This window comes from Poromitra crassiceps (assembly GCF_964638095.1).
Source record: "Poromitra crassiceps genome assembly, chromosome: 7".
Lineage (NCBI taxonomy): Eukaryota > Metazoa > Chordata > Actinopteri > Beryciformes > Melamphaidae > Poromitra > Poromitra crassiceps.
In genome coordinates this window covers 47117271-47134582 of record NC_139628.1, presented here as the reverse complement: position 1 = coordinate 47134582, position 17312 = coordinate 47117271, and the positions used below count along the sequence as shown (strand labels likewise).

At 44.1% G+C, this 17312-nt stretch overlaps 2 protein-coding genes across 2 annotated transcripts; both read right to left on the bottom strand.

Annotated features, from left to right (window-relative positions):
- Positions 1-207: 207 nt before the first annotated feature.
- LOC310779879 (H-2 class II histocompatibility antigen, E-S beta chain-like) lies at positions 208-4739 on the bottom strand. The gene is made up of 7 exons (XM_083640389.1): positions 4656-4739; positions 4134-4406; positions 1807-2023; positions 1300-1367; positions 974-1093; positions 850-876; positions 208-771 (listed from the first exon to the last, which is right to left on the bottom strand). Exons 1-6 carry the CDS (start codon positions 4708-4710, stop codon positions 851-853), a joined length of 759 nt encoding a protein of 252 aa, XP_083496515.1. The 5' UTR covers positions 4711-4739; the 3' UTR covers positions 208-771; position 850.
- Positions 4740-10919: 6180 nt separating this feature from the next.
- On the bottom strand, positions 10920-13027 carry LOC310779885 (H-2 class II histocompatibility antigen, A-U alpha chain-like). The gene is made up of 4 exons (XM_083640396.1): positions 12918-13027; positions 12351-12602; positions 11422-11703; positions 10920-11105 (listed from the first exon to the last, which is right to left on the bottom strand). Exons 1-4 carry the CDS (start codon positions 12988-12990, stop codon positions 10984-10986), a joined length of 729 nt encoding a protein of 242 aa, XP_083496522.1. The 5' UTR covers positions 12991-13027; the 3' UTR covers positions 10920-10983.
- Positions 13028-17312: the final 4285 nt, after the last annotated feature.

The following is a 17312-nucleotide window of genomic DNA, read 5'->3' as shown; positions in this document are numbered from 1 at the left end:
AGCCCACACAGACAGATGTGCTGACTGTTAAGAGTTATGAAAATGTGACTACAGAATGGAAAAAAGGGTGCCAGCAATACAGTAATAATAATATAATAAAAATATGTAACACAAGGCTTTTCCCATGGGTCATTAACGTGATGCTGGCCTGTTTCTGAAAACACAAGCAAACATGAGGAGAGTCTCAGCTATTAAATAACACAGTGACAGAGTGTTTTCCAAAGCTTTATTGTAGGTAAAGACATCTCACTCCAGTAGAAAAATATGAATCTAAAACACACAGAAAACCTACTGTAAGGCTCCTAATACATTGCAGCAGCTAATAGTGTGATTTTACACCTGGAATTAGAGGACAGAAGGAGGATCACATATTCTTCCTTCAGTCTGAGTCAGTTTGAGGAAGTTAGTCACTGGAAATGAATGATGTCACACAGGAAGGTGAAGCCTCACATCACAAATACATCAGAGTGACACTCAGATTAGACTCAATTCTCAGTCTGGTGTCAGTCAACTACAGACTGAGAACTTTCTCCCAGCGTTCCCTGCTAAAACTGGGTGGAAACAGAGTAAAAAATAAAGCATCACAGAACCAATGCAAAGTCTTTAGGGCGGCCCTATATATTATTGGAGAGCATCATTTCCAGTAAGGAAATTACTACAGACAATATTTGAAAATGAGCAATAAGTAAATCACAGCAGATATATGTGCATGTGTATCACAGAAGGCTTGAAGCAGAAACAGCAGCGCCTCCTGTCCAGCAGGTGGCAGCACTGAAAACACAAGAAAGCAGATTGAGTTTGCAGCTGGCTTTACCTTCCAGGAGGCAAACAGACAGGACAAATTCCTACCTCAGTTAGTGGGAACCGGAACCCGTCCTGATTTAACACAAGAGAAGAAGACACTGCTGTTATTTAGTCATATAAACACAGGAGAAGAAGTGTGAAGCAGTCTGAACCTGTCTAGTGGACTGACCTTGGGCCTTCCTCCTGTACAGGTAGTAGATGAATCCAGCCAGAGAGAAGGTCAGACCCAGAACCAGGCATGAGGCTCCGATGACCATCTTGTTTCTCTCAGACTCAGGCATCGACGGATCTGTTGAGAGAGAGACAGGTCAACAGACAGACAGACAGACAGACAGACAGACAGACAGCATAGGTAGACTTAGCCTCAACGCGAGACTCAGCCATTCTTCCATCAGGAAGGAAGAATGGCTGATGATGAGTCTCGCGTTGAGGCTAATAAGGTAGACAGACGGTCCATTCAGACAGTCAGAAACAGGCAGGCAGACAGGTAGTTACCCCAGTCCTGGATCACAGGCTCGGCCAGGCTGGGGTGCTCCACGACACAGGAGATCTTCTCTCCAGACCTGTTACACACACGCACACACGTGCACACACACACACACACACAGACACGCACGCACACACACACACACACACACACACACACACACACACACGCACGCACACACACACACACACACACACACACACACACACACACACAGTCAGTCAGTCCAGTCCAGCCAAAAGAAAAGGGAAATAGAGCAGAAATTCAAAGAAAAGCAGGAGCAAAGCAAAGTGTGTTTCCAAAGTGTGTGTGTGTGTGTGTGTGTGTGTGTGTGTGTGTGTGTGTGTGTGTGTGTGTGTGTGTGTGTGTGTGTGTGTGTGTGTGTGTGTCTGTGTGTCTGTCTGTGTGAGTGTATGGATGGATGTGGACTCACCTGGGGGTGTACTCCAGGTGCAGTGGATCTGGACTCACCTGGGGGTGTAGTGTACTCCAGGTGGGAGTGGATCTGGACTCACCTGGGGGTGTACTCCAGGTGGGAGTGGATCTGGTAGTACCAGTCCCCGTCCGGCAACTCATCAGTGGACGTGACATCAGAAGTGACGAGCTCTCCGTCTCTCAGCCAGCTCACATCGATTTGTTGTGGGTAGAAGCCGTAGACGCTGCAGATCAGCATGTTAGTGTGCTTGACACCAGCAGGGGTCTCTGAGCTCAGCCTGGGTGCAGAGGGTGTAGCTGTAGGACACAGTGTCATTATTATCACAAGAAATTGTGCGCGCTTCACATGCTCATTTGTGGAGTGGAGGCTCTGGAGACGATGCACTTTTTTTGCTGTGACCAAACTCATTCTAACTCATGCGCTTTGTGTGCTCAAGCGGAGTTTCTCTGGCTCGAGCGGATTTATTGTCATCAGTGATGTCACAATGTCTATCTGAGTGAAAGCATAAAATAGTGCTGAATAGTGTTGTGGCAAATTTTGGAGGCGATCGGAGCACTGGTGTGCCTTGTAACTCCAGACAAAAACACACACACACACACACACACACACACACACACACACACACACACACACACACACATGCACATACACACCTCCAACTAGAAGTGCACTCAAAGACCGCATACCTCCGCCAAGGTCAATACTCCAGGCTGCTATGATATGCAAATTTTGTGAGTCGGATCAGAAGCCGACCCACCCACATCCCCCCAGCCACTCCCTCTCGAACCCCGAGTCTCTATGACCTCCCTATACCTAGCTATGGCCGCTTTTCCGTAGCTCCGTCTCCTTCTGTCACCACACCCTTTCCCACCATCCACTTCCCCTCAGCCACTCCCCTTACCCACCTCTTGAACCCTGAGTCTCTGCGGCCTGCCCATCCCTAGCTAGCTTCTTCGACCCCTTTTCCATAGCTCCGCCCCTTCCTTGACCCTAATCGGATCATATCCGATCGGTTCTTCCTTGGCCCGTGCTACACCCTTCCACCAAGGTTCATGAAAATCGGCCCAGTAGTTTTTCCGTGATCATGCTAACAGACAGACACACAAACAAACAAACCGACAGACAGACAGACAGACAGACAGACAGACAGACAGACAGACAGACAGACAGACAGACTGGTTGACCTGACCTGACTGTCAGTCTGGCACTGAATACTGTAGCGATCCAGGTAATCTAGGTAATTACATGTAATGTGGTGTGCAATAGAAGTGTCTCGATTGCAGCTAGGAACTGATGTGTGGGAGTGTTACCGGGGGGAACACTATGCTTGGGGAAGACTTCCGGTCAGACAGAGCATGCGTGAGTCAGTCTCCAGATACCGCCAAAAGGAGAGGCTGCTAGCTAGCTTTGGGTGTAGCAACCACCAAGAGTTGTATGATAACTAACTGCGAATAAAGAACCCTGTACCAACTCAAGTCTCCGGTTCCTTGGCGAATTAGCGATTCGCTACAATACATAACCTCCTTGGCGGAGGTAAGCATGTTACAGTAATAGTACTTCTAGTTTCAGTATCAGTGTTTTGCCACCAGATGTCGTCACTGCACTCATTCTGGTTCAGAGTTGATTGATAACAAACTTGAATTAGAAACAATATTATTAATTGATCAAATATTCTGAAAAACCTTTAATAAATGTCATTTTCCTATAATGATATATTTCTTTCTTCAAGTGAATTGATTTTTCCATAATACAAACTAAGAAACTATTAAAATACTTTAGTAACAATCTGCTGAATAAAAGTATATTTTTCCATGGAATGATTTGACTGATCAATAGATAATCTAGAATCAGTATAGATTTCTGATTTAGTTATTATGCTCCATGGTCCTGCAATCAGCTCCAGAAAGATGCAAACCTGAATCACTTCATCCCTCTGGGTGGTTTTAAAAGTCTGCTGCAGTCTTTGAAAACTGAAGTGTGTAGCTGTTTTACTTGAGATTGTAAACTGTGTAAATTATATATTTGCATGTATTCCATGTAATTATATTTTGTGTTGTATTGTTGTAACTTATGTTTCCTGCTCTCTTGGCCTGGACTCCCTTTGAAAAGAGATGGAAATCTCAATGGGACTCACTGTTAAATAAAGGATTAAAAACATATACTGTATAAGGAAACAGGCACACATACAAGTGTGTGTCTGCTGTATCTACGTTTGAAAATACATTTAATTTAAACTCAATTTAAACAGTAGAAACACTCAAATCTGACAGAATCTATTTCCAACTGAATTAATTTAATCTTGATATTAAATTCAATAAGAGCCCTGTAGTCCTTATTTTAGTCAGTGATGTGTTATTATTATTGGGGTTTATTTCATGGTGTTGTATGTAGAGAACAGCAGCTCACCTGTCTTAGTCAGAGCAGACTTGTAGTCAATCTCGATGGTGAGTTTGCAGTAGACCTCCTTCTGAGCCCTGAGAAGTGCCAGGTATGCAGCGTCGTTGTTCCAGAGCTCTGCGTTATGCACACCATGCTCAGTGTATCCAACAAATTTCCCCACACTGCTGCTGAACCTGATGTACTCCACCATGTTGTAAGATAAAGAGTCTATGTACTCTATGTCCTTCAGCTCAGTGGAGTTGAAAACACAACGCCCCACCCTAGAGTGCTCAAATCCGTCTGGACATCAAAGACAAAAACAAATTCAATCTGTAAGTTTAACAGATGTATAATATAATTTCCATTCAAGCTGATTATTATTTATGAACCTACAGTATATGTCTATTTCACATTCACAACGTACACCTATATTACATTCACAAAATTAATTGACATAGCTTTAATTTTGATATCGTGCTACTGGCTAATTTTGGTGTAATGTAAAATAGGCGTATTGATGAGTTCCAGGTATTGATGTATTGATCCTACCTGCTCCATACAGACTGATGAAGAAGAGGGAGAAGAGCAGAACAGATGAAGCCATGTTCCTCTGCTGAGTTCACTAACTCTGACACACTTGAACTGAGTCCTGCTAGAAAAACCAATGTAGGAGCCACACACTGGTCACATGACCAGCATCACCTGTCGCCAGGCAGACAGTCCAGCCTAGATGCTGCTGGTGGCAGAGTCACAGAGCATCAGGGAGAACTACAATCATCCCTGTAATGATTATACATATGAATATAGCTGTAATCAATCTACCATCTACAGTAAAATATCTATCATAGATCAACAGTTATCTATTACTCGGGATCTCGCGCGCTATGCACGCTCGATTCATAGGCTCGCCCGTTATGCGGGCTCGCCCGTTCTGGAGCTCGCCAAGCTGACCCTGCAGCTCGCATTCACAGCTTGGCCACTTCGCGGCCTTGCCCGCAACTCGGCTGCTGTGTGGCCAATGAGACCAGCCTCACTGATAATGTCAGATTTATGAGATCACTGATGATTGCATCAGTGGGATTTATGACATCGCTGATGATGTTGTGGAGGAAAAATCCAACTGCAATGTCCTGCTGATTGATCAATAATGAAATATCCGTTTTAAATGTTCATAGGAGGTTTTCTTTATTTCCACAATCATGTCTCCGTGCACGGAGGTCTCCTCTTGTCTACATTTGACAATGCAAGAGCCCCGCATCATTGTTTACAACAGTTCATATACTGAAACTATCGATGCCCGCCCCTCCACCGTGGAGGGCAGTTCTTTCCATTCATCCATGTAGCTAATCTGATGTTCGGAAGAATACATAACAAGTCCAGTCTAGAGCCACAACAAGACACAGGTTCTCACAGGAAACTCTATTCCCATAGACACTTCCCAAAACAAGACATATGTTCTCACAGAACAGCAATCCTCTTGCATTGATGAAAAACACATTTCACAAAACACATCATAGAATTGTCATACTTAATAATTAATCAATCAATAAGCACTTGATCGATAATTTTCCATTACAATTCCACACTTTTGATAAGAATAAATCATTCTTATCAATATTAAAAATAAATTATTGATAACAAACTATAAGTTCAAACACAGTCAAAGAAAACTAACATAACTATTATCCTTAACTTGTTAGAAAAAAATGTATCATCTCACACATCTATATAGATTAAAATTTCCCTATGTGTTCACAATCACAATTAATAAGTCCTTCATTTCAGTTACTTACTTAATACTTAATACATACTTATGTTACAATGTATCATTTGCTCAAATCAAACTCTTGGCGATGCTAAATATCAAATCAAGCATGATTATTTACCCAAGATTTCATATCATAAACGAAGTGTGTCAGAGGTCAATGGCCTTTTTTATTGTTCCACACTTTTTGGCATATTTTTTTCTTCTTAAAAACACAGTTTACACATTTCTGGTAATTGGCTCCTGTTCACTGGTGTTGGATCCTGGTAGTCGAAGTCACTAAATCGTTTTGGCCCGCCTCCCACTTCGTCCTCCACTATCCACTCATATCAGCAAGCCGCTATTCACATTTCATACAAAAACATTCTCACAGGCTACAAATGTTTTTTTTTTTTTTTTTTTTTTCGGGTTTCTTACTACAATTGTTGACGATTTCCAAACCTCTGGCAGACATAGGCTACACACCAAGTGCACTTTGGCATGCAGCCCACTCAGAGGCTGGGAAATTGAACCCACGACCCAATTTTGATGCAAATGGTCAATCTAGTCTATTTTACAAGTCCAAGTCATGTCTCAAGTCTTTGTCCTCCTCTCCGCTCTCCAGTCACACTGGAGTCCCCTTTCTCCTGTCTAACTGGTGTACAATAACATTGCCTTCAACGATCACACACCTTTCACCGTCAAACATCACTCATTCACACTGTGTTCACACTCCCCTGTCTCCTATGACTCCAAAACGCTTTTTTAATACACATGATCACAGTTTTTACACAAACCACGCAAAGTACGACTCTCTGCATCCGATTCGTCATGGGGAAACCGTCTGTGGTCCAGCTCACGCATGTGTGTGTGTGTGTGCAAAGCCTAAGCTAATTGCACTGGTGAAGGATATGGGAGGCTGGATCTCAGCATCTGGCATTGGAGATCGTCCCATGGTGATTGTCCAATCTGCTTATCTCAGTCTGCTTGTCCATCTGATTGTCTCAGTCACACAGGCACACAAACACATACACAACAACAACAAAAACTTAAAAACAAAACAAAAAACAGACACAAAAACAAAAGCTGCTTACCCCCTTTGACAGATGCGTTATATAACGCATGTGTCAATTAATTTAGCAGTTTTTCTATATACTTATTTTTTAGAGAGAGACACCCTTTAACTTTCTCTGCCTCTCTCAGTCCTCTTGGGAAATGTGTGTGCGCTATGCACTGTGGTTATCTGGAGGGTGCTGCAGGTTTCAAGGCTTCAGGCCGAGAAGCGGGGGGGGGGGGGGGGGGGGAAGAAATCTCAGTGTGTTCACAAACATTTACCTTTTCGCTTGGCAATAAGGGTTTTTCCAGGCTAAACACTCACTTTTCCTAAAAAAAACATAACTTCTATTAAACAATACTAATGCATAAAAGTACTTTTGCTCTGTGTGCATTGCATGTACATAATGTATACAGTGTGTGATTCTTTACTAAAACAATGGTTTGTCAAACAGCTGTAACATGCAAATGTTCATGTGTGTCATTACTTATCTGCTCATAATTGGTGTCTTTGGAGAAAGTTCTGCTGTGAACCCTCCACCCTCAACTGGCTTGCGTCTCCGGCCGTGTCAGTCTCTCGCCTGTGATTGACCAGCGCCTCACACCCTCTCCGCTCCGTCTTGATTCGCTTCATTGAGTCCTCTCCGCTGTTACTGTCCAGGTGGCGTCAACCTCCGGGCCAAGCCTATGAATCGAAAACTCCACGGCAGTCATATATTCTTTTACAGCAAGCAAACCACTCATATTGCATTTCTGTAGCCCGTTTACACCGGTGTGGTGAAACACTTACACGGGAGGGAGAGATTTTACTCTCTCCCATTGCTGGCCGCTAGCTGCGGTGTTCAGGGCTGTAGTGGCTGCTGGTACGGATGCTGCTGCCGGTTCCCTGGCTGAAGCCTGCCCGGAGTGTTGATCGTCTCCGCTGGAGCCTGGACTGCTGGTGGTCCTCAGTGTAATTGAGCCTGGCGCTGACTCTCAGTCTGCTGCATGGTGGTGGTGATGAGGCGCGGGTCAATTCCAGGTCGAGACCTTTTAAGACACATTAAGAGACACTAGCGAAAGATTAAACTCCTCACATGATAAATAAAAATGTATGTATGTATGGTATGTATGTATTGCTTCTGGCAGACATACTTTCTTTTCCCCTTCATACTAAATGTGTTGCTGTTGTTTTCTGTGGTTTTTCAAAACCACCTATAGGCCATAACTTTTATACAGTCTATATTTCCCTCTAAATGTGGCGTGTAGGTCTGCTTGAGACAAATGTGCTTTCCTGGTGTGTATTTCGCCCTCTGCAAATACAAACCCATAGCTCCTCGTGAGCTTTCTCTAAACAACTGTGGTTTTGTTTGTGTGTGCGAAATCAAAACCAATACCTTATGATATTACCAATAAAAACAAAATAACAACCAATCCCTCTTTTGTAGACAGGTATAGAAAACACACTGTGGATCCACATAACAAAATAAACAACCCTGTTTGTCCCCTGCCGGCCGGCTTATCTACACACATATGAACGTTTAAGCCCCAAAATAAAAAGTTGAATTTGAACGTTTAGCCCCTGTTTAACGCTTGAGTCCCAAAACAAAAAGTTCAATTTGAACGTTTAGCCCCAAAACAAAAGTTTAGTTGGTGATTTTTCTTCCTCTCATTTTTCTCATTCAGAAATTTCTCATTCATATCTCAGTCATTTCCCATTCATTTCCCATTCATTTTTCTCATTTTTTTTTTTTTTCCCTCAATGAGCCTCACTGCTCAGTTTCACCCACACTTTCTCCTTTTTTTTATTTCATTTTTTTTTGTTCAAAGGAAAAAGACCTTTTGAAAACAACTTTTCTTTTTTTTTCTTTTTTTTACATATAATTTATACCTCCTTTCGCAAGGCTCAGGTCTGGGTATGTGCTGCTTTACCCCTTTATACTGCAGTTTTAGACGCTAAGTATACCTTTCAACTTACGTCGACGCCAAGTGTACCTTTCAACCTGCGTGCGTCTTTACTGTTTGCCCGTCGACAAACAGGCCGATTTTTTCTTCTCTAAATCTTGCCCAAATATGAGTCGGCTCATAGTAAGCTCCTCTTACACGTGCGTTCTAACCTAACGCACGCCTCACCCTCTTCTGGATCCATTATCCAAGGCGGTGAGTATACTCCGAAACGGCAATAGTGAGTTTTATCTAATATTATCTCACGCGAGCATCACCATGACCCCGCACCACTCTCTTCTAGACAAATCCTATTTTGACTAAGGCAGTGGTTACATCCGTTTTACACGCACACACATCCCCCAGACCTGTAGCTTTTAGCAGCAGTTACAATTGTCTATTTTTAGAACCAATTGTATAACATTATTCTAAATTTCACAGCTACTCAATTTGACATAAAACCGATCAATCAACATTGCATTCAGTGTGTATTTGCCTCACCAGGTTCCGCAGATCACAGCGCTGGGCTACATTCCTCCGCATGTCGACTCCTGCTCTCTTAGCATTAATCGAGCTTTCAGGTCCAACTTTGACAGGAGGTTATCACCAGTCGACATGCCATAGGTCCGCATCCCAGTCGTGAGATCCCGGAGACGAGCCCCCAAGTTGTGGAGGAAAAATCCAACTGCAATGTCCTGCTGATTGATCAATAATGAAATATCCGTTTTAAAAGTTCATAGGAGGTTTTCTTTATTTCCACAATCATGTCTCCGTGCACGGAGGTCTCCTCTTGTCTACATTTGACAATGCAAGAGCCCCGCATCATTGTTTACAACAGTTCATATACTGAAACTATCGATGCCCGCCCCTCCACCGTGGAGGGCAGTTCTTTCCATTCATCCATGTAGCTAATCTGATGTTCGGAAGAATACATAACAAGTCCAGTCTAGAGCCACAACAAGACACAGGTTCTCACAGGAAACTCTATTCCCATAGACACTTCCCAAAACAAGACATATGTTCTCACAGAACAGCAATCCTCTTGCATTGATGAAAAACACATTTCACAAAACACATCATAGAATTGTCATACTTAATAATTAATCAATCAATAAGCACTTGATCGATAATTTTCCATTACAATGTCACAGTGGGATTTATGATATCACTGGGATTTAGGACATCACGGATGATGTCACAGTGGGATTTATGACATCACAGTGGGACAATCACAGTGGGACAGATAAACAAACTCGAAGCTCCCATTTATATACTGACTGATATAGTCATCTATTACAGATCTACTGCTATTTATTATAGATCTAGTGATCTATCTCTTCTCTTCTTAACACCTTCAACTTAACACACTAACTGTGCAATTAAGACAATGCACTTGTAGCACTTTCCAGGGGGCCTACATTGCATTAGTGATGCTGCTACCAACCCCTCCCCCCTCCCCCGCTCCCTAGGTGTTTACAGCATTTCAATGTATTATGTTCTTTGCAATTGTTCATTCCACACATTCCAGAGTGTACACATTATGTACGCCAACCTTTCATTTGGGCAGTGCCCCCCCGTGTGTGTGTGTGTGTGTGTGTGTGTGTGTGTGTGTGTGTGTGTGTGTGTGTGTGCAGCTTCCCCATGTCTGATAGATCTCTACACCTAGGCCTCACTGGATGAGGTACACACACACACACACACACACACACACACACACACACACACACACACACACACACACACACACACACACACACACACACACACACACACACACACACTTTTTAACTAACTACTTATGATTCTGATTCAGTTAATGCAGTTATTGACTATTCTCTTCTTTAGCCACAATCGAAAGCTTTATTATTTCAATGTAAAACCGTGGAAATGTAAATAACATTACTAAAATAATCTAGGCTAGAGATAGAGATATATAATTGATTCATTTCTTTTTTATATATTTTTTCCAATATTTAATTTAAAACTCTTCAAAACAATGCACAAACAAGACAAACGAACATGCTCAGACACAAGAAAAGAAAAGAAAAGAAAACACATATACAGTATTATTGTATAATTGATTTATTGTGTGAAAGCTAGCATGTGCTTGCTGTCTCCTCCAGGTAAATCAGTACAGATTTAACTGATCATAACTGATCAGTTGCATTCATTTCCTTTGATGAGGAAGAAGGTTCCTGTGGCCACGCCCACCACAGCCACGGTTAGACCTAGTCCACAAAACACCGCAGGTCCGATCCCCGGCTGCTCCTGCTCCACATCTGAGGAGGAACCAAACAAATTAACACATATGAACACACATGAACACATAGGAACACACAGGAAGACATACTGCAACAACAGACAAGAATACATAGGAACACACATGGTAAATGGTAAATGGCCTGCATTTACTGTATATAGCGCTTTTATCCAAAGCGCTTTACAGTCAGTAGGTACATTCACCCATTCACAGACTGATGGCGGCAGGATACCACACATAGGAACACACATGAATACATACAGTAGGAACACACATGACTACATAGGGACACATGTGAACACACAGGAACATGCTATCAGATAAAGGTGTGTCACCCCAGAATCGGGTGCGTGGCTGGCTCAAGGCTCGGTGAGCCACAGAACAGCTGTAGGTGTCTCCAAGCTCTGGGATGAAGCTCAGACTGGAGACCTGGTTGTAGGTGCCGTCTTGGTTGGGGTAGGGGATGTTTAGGCTGGTTCCTTCGGTCACGTTCTTGTCGTTCCTGGTCCAGTAGACCTTGATGGGAGCGGGGTAGAACCAGGTCACATGGCAGATGAGGTGGTTCTCCACTCCGAGCTCCACATCCTCTCTGGTGTAGATGGAACTGTGAGGAGCATCTGCATAACAACCAAACATACAACATTCAGTAAATATCTGCACATCAACCCGATGTTGTAAACATCTATTATCAATTCAAACCAATAACATTTTATATCTCTCAGTGTAAGTGTAGGAACAGAAAAAGTGGATGCAAGCAAGCTCAAAGTTAAAATTGTGATCAACAGTGGAAAAAGGAGCTTCTTGGTTTCTTTTTAGAGAAAAATGTAATGCAGAAGTGTTGGTACACAGGTAACCTGCACATGTTTACAATACAATGTACAACTTCAAGAAATAGGAGACACGGGCAAGAAAAAAGCAACGCATTTCAACCGCACTGGGTCTTCGTCAGGCTGTAGCTACAAAGAAACCAAGAACCTCCTTTTTCCACTGTTATATCTCTCAGTGTTAAATATATTTTGTTTCTCAGTTCTATCATTTAAAGGGGGCTTTTATTTTTCACTCGCACTTAATGTATTCCCCCCCCCCCCGCTAACATTAAACACTATCAGAAGAACAGCTCTCATTTCTCACTAGCCTATTTAACTATCTTTACAGTATGGTAAAAGTATTGTATATTTATTGCAGTAATGCAAAACACCTGCAGTCATTCCTTCTCTGTAGTTTAAATTGTTGAACAGCAGTAAGTTAAACATCATGTCCTTACAGAGCTGCAGAGGAGGGTTCTTGGAGGCACGTCGAGCTATTTGCAGGTTGGCTCTGCAGAGGACCAGTTCATTCACAGCTCGTGCATATAGTCCTGCTGGGTAGCTCATATGAGGATCTACAAACTTGGGCTGAGGCTCAACTGCTTTCTTGTTGATGAAGTCTGCGTACCACTTCTCTTCACCATCCAGTCCATACATCAACTCTCCATCAGTGTCTGAACAGCCAGCGATATAAATATCCTCATGCACAGCTGAGAGGAAACAAGATGAAAAACACATCACACTTTTCAAAGACAAATGTTAACCAGTCATGTTTGTAAATAGTGTGCCTGTTTTATTGTTTTAATATTAAAACAGTTTAATAACAAAATAAGCATGAAATATCTGTCCTCTTTCCTCTGAAGTAAAGCAGAAAACTTTCAACTGACTCTAAATGTCTCACTGTTCAGAAGTGTCAGCTGCCTTCAGCAGAAGGTCTGACAGTCGTTCAAATGATTTTCAGATCAACAGCAGTAACATTGGATGTGTAAAGTGTGTGAGCGTAAAGACAAGTGTGATGTACTTACTGGCGTGACGTACTGCTGTGACACCAAGTAGCCATGAGAGGAAGAGGAGGGTCTGTGAGCTCTTCATCTTCATCTTCACAACACAACAGCACCGTGTTGACTTCACACTGACTGCTTCACACTGAAGCAAACACAAGGAACAGCGTTGTCTTACACACAGCTCCACCAATCACATGACAGCTTTGACTTGCATCATCAGTCTCCAGGTAGACACAGTGGACAACTGCTGAGAAGTGAATTGATGATGGAGGAGGACAAGAGTTTACTCTGCACCTTATTACACTTACATAATAACTGATGCTATTAATAGATTCAATCAATAATAACAGCTTTATTGATACTGCTTTTCAAAGTTGTTTCAAAGTGTTTGACAGAGACCAGGAAGTAAAACAGGTGGAATAAAACCAGACAGAAACGGAGGAAAGAGAAATAAAAAGCAAAAAACAATTAAGAAAACTGATAAAAGACAGTAATGTGAAAACAATAGAATCTCTCTCTCTGTTGTGTGTGTGTGTGTGTGTGTGTGTGTGTGTGTGTGTGTGTGTGTGTGTGTGTGTGTGTGTGTGTGTGTGTGTGTGTGTGTGTGTGTGTGTGTGTGTGTGTGTGTGTGTGTGTGTGTGTGTGAGAGAGAGACACTGTGGCCTTGCTGAGAGTGATTGCTGTTGCTGATTCCACAGCATTTTTGCTTGTTATGTATTTTGTCTTTAGTTTCTCTAGTTTTCAGTTTGTGTTGCTGCACAAACCAGACAGGCAGCATGTGGCAGCATGTGGCAGCATGTGGCAGCATGTGGCAGCATGTGGCAGCATGTGGCAGGCAGCATGTGACAGCATGTGGCAGGCAGCATGTGGCAGCATGTGGCAGCATGTGGCAGCATGTGGCAGCATGTGGCAGCATGTGGCAGGCAGCATGTGGCAGGCAGCATGTGGCAGGCAGCATGTGGCAGCATGTGGCAGCATGTGGCAGGCAGCATGTGACAGCATGTGGCAGCATGTGGCAGCATGTGGAAGCATGTGGCAGCATGTGGCAGCATGTGACAGCATGTGGCAGCATGTGGCAGCATGAGGCAGCATGTGGCAGCATGTGGCAGCATGTGGCAGCATGTGGCAGGCAGCATGTGGCAGCATGTGGCAGGCAGCATGTGGCAGCATGTGACAGCATGTGGCAGCATGTGGCAGCATGTGACAGCATGTGGCAGCATGTGACAGGCAGCATGTGACAGCATGTGGCAGCATGTGGCAGCATGTGGCAGCATGTGACAGCATGTGGCAGCATGTGACAGGCAGCATGTGACAGCATGTGGCAGCATGTGGCAGCATGTGGCAGGCAGCATGTGGCAGCATGTGGCAGCATGTGGCAGGCTGTGTGGCAGCATGTGGCAGCATGTGGCAGCATGTGGCAGGCAGCATGTGGCAGCATGTGGCAGCATGTGGAAGCATGTGGCAGCATGTGGCAGCATGTGGCAGCATGTGACAGCATGTGGCAGCATGTGGCAGCATGAGGCAGCATGTGGCAGCATGTGGCAGCATGTGGCAGCATGTGGCAGGCAGCATGTGGCAGCATGTGACAGCATGTGGCAGCATGTGGCAGCATGTGACAGCATGTGGCAGCATGTGACAGGCAGCATGTGACAGCATGTGGCAGCATGTGGCAGCATGTGGCAGCATGTGACAGCATGTGGCAGCATGTGACAGGCAGCATGTGACAGCATGTGGCAGCATGTGGCAGCATGTGGCAGGCAGCATGTGGCAGCATGTGGCAGCATGTGGCAGGCTGTGTGGCAGCATGTGGCAGCATGTGGCAGCATGTGGCAGGCAGCATGTGGCAGCATGTGGCAGGCTGTGTGGCAGCATGTGGCAGGCAGCATGTGCAGCATGTGGCAGGCTGTGTGGCAGAGGAGGTGAGGGTGAGGCACACACAAGGTAACCATCTAGTATCAAGAAGGCTGCACACAACGTTTAGTTTACCATCTGACCAGAGTGCAGATGTTTATGGGTGCTTGTGGCTCTTTTAAGTTCTACTTAAAATGAATAAAGACATAAAAATCTTAAAAAATAAAGGGAGGAAAGGAACCTTCATCGCTTTGAAACTAAATGCATCCAATGACCCCAATTTCCAAAGTTTTTGAATACATTTCTCACTCAAACTCAACCAGCAGAACTAATTTTGCAATGGATAGGCTATAGAAAACTGTCATATTCAAGTTGAAATCCTAACAGCCTCAAGTGGGCAGCTAAACGCATCTTATAAGACAATTTCACTTAAATTTTACTTTGTTAATGTTCGTAAGAAAATCATTCTGGTCCCAGGAGAAATGCCCACTAACATGGATAACATAGTCTCTTAGAACAGACGAGTTGGCTTCCGCAATTTTCCAATGCTTCCGCCATACCGTCTGTACTTCGTGGGGGAGAATCATGCACCAACCGGAATGGGAAGCAGAAAGGCGGGTCTTCCGCTCATTAGTCCAATCAGAATCCAATATGCCGGCAGAAAGGCGGGTCTTCCGCTCATTAGTCCAATCAGAATCCAATATGCCGCATTCGCGTGTCGTGATTGGTCGGATTCCGTAGAACTTCCTTCCAGTCTGAAGGTTTTTTTCCCAACTTCCTTGTGCATGTTCTGGGGGTGTAACGTACAGACTGTATATAGCTGCATTTGCCGGATGTAGATGATACAGTCTGTTTTAAGAGACTATGGATAACATGGATGTTAACACTTTGTGACAGCCGCTGGGATTTTTCGACCCGAGTAGGCTGATGTAATTTTTCAGTTTTTTACAGATTGTGAAAGTGCCATGGAATAACACACACACACACACACACACACACACACACACACACACACACACACACACACACACACACACACACACACACACACACACACACACACAGGGGAAATCCAATCTGCAATCAGCCCTCCCTGTTAAAGAATAGAGACAGCAAGCTGCCAGAGACAGAGAGAGAGACAGAGAGAGGAGGGGAGGGGGAGGGAGACAGAGAGAGAGAGGAGGGGAGGGGGAGGGAGACAGAGAGAGAGAGATGGGACATGTAGAGTGGGCCATGATGAGTGATACAGTAGGTGAGCTCAGGTGAGGATGGGAGCGTCCACCACGCTGGGCATCATATATTATATATCATCATGTCATCATATCATCAGATCATCAGATCATATTTGCGTTGTTTGGGGGGCATCATGTGGTCGGATCATCCTCGGCTGATGCCTCCTCCTCCTCCTCCTCTCAGCAGCTTCCTCTACTGTGACCTGACCCACGTCTACAGATGATCCAGAAAGCTGCTGAGCTGTTGACCAGGTCCAGCAAGACATCATCTCACCCATCTTTTATTTTCTTTTGTTTTCTATATTTTCTTCCATCTCACAGTTTAGCTAGGTTTATAATATTGTGATTTATTATTAATCTCCAAGCTGGGGCTCTGTGTCTCTGTCTGTCTGTCCCACTGATGACAACATCAGTGATGTGGCAGTGGTGGCTCAACGGCTAGAGAAGCGAGCTTGTGACCGGAAGGTCGTCAGTTCAATCCCCGGGACCGGCAGGATAAATCTGGGTGGGTAAAGTGGAAAGGCAGCGCTTGCCCGTCCCTCATTAACACCACTGAGGTGCAGCAAGGCCCTTAACCCCAACTGCTCCAGTGGAGCTGATCAGTGGCCAACAGATCAGACTGTGGTTGTACTGGTCAGCTTCCAGGTATGAATATGTGTGTGTGAATGTGAACAGGGCACTCATCTAAAAGAGAGCTCTCAGTGAGACTCCCCCTGTATAAATAAGGTAAAAAGAAAATCATAAATTCACAGTGATGATGTCATCAGTGATGTCATAAATTGTGACATCATCAGTGATGTCAGAGGCATTGTGACATCATCAGCGATGCACACACACAAGAGGCGCACACACACTCACACACACACACACACACACAAGAGACAGGCAGGTACACATGCACACACCAATGCACACACAAGAGACAGACACACACACTGATGTAAAGTACACCTTGACAATCATCCATGCCAATACAAACAGGTGGACCGTTGCATTGCAGGTTTCACATCATAGTGCTGAAAAATACTACAAACTACATTTAGCCAACGTTCTGGTACCAAGAAGTCTGACAGACACACTAGGACGTTACCTGTTGGGAAGTGTTCCTCAGACAGAGTCCTCCTCAGACTTGTAGCATATCTGGCGAGACCACGCTCTGTAAAATAAACAGGGTAGGGCCTGGTTTTAAATAAACAATTATGGCTTGGTTCAGGTAGGGGTTGATTGTCTCGGGCACAGGCTGAATAGATTGAGGGAGTGACAAGATATTACTTGGATAGAAACCTTGGTCATCCTTTTTCCTCAACAATTGCCAGAATAAAACATAATTTGA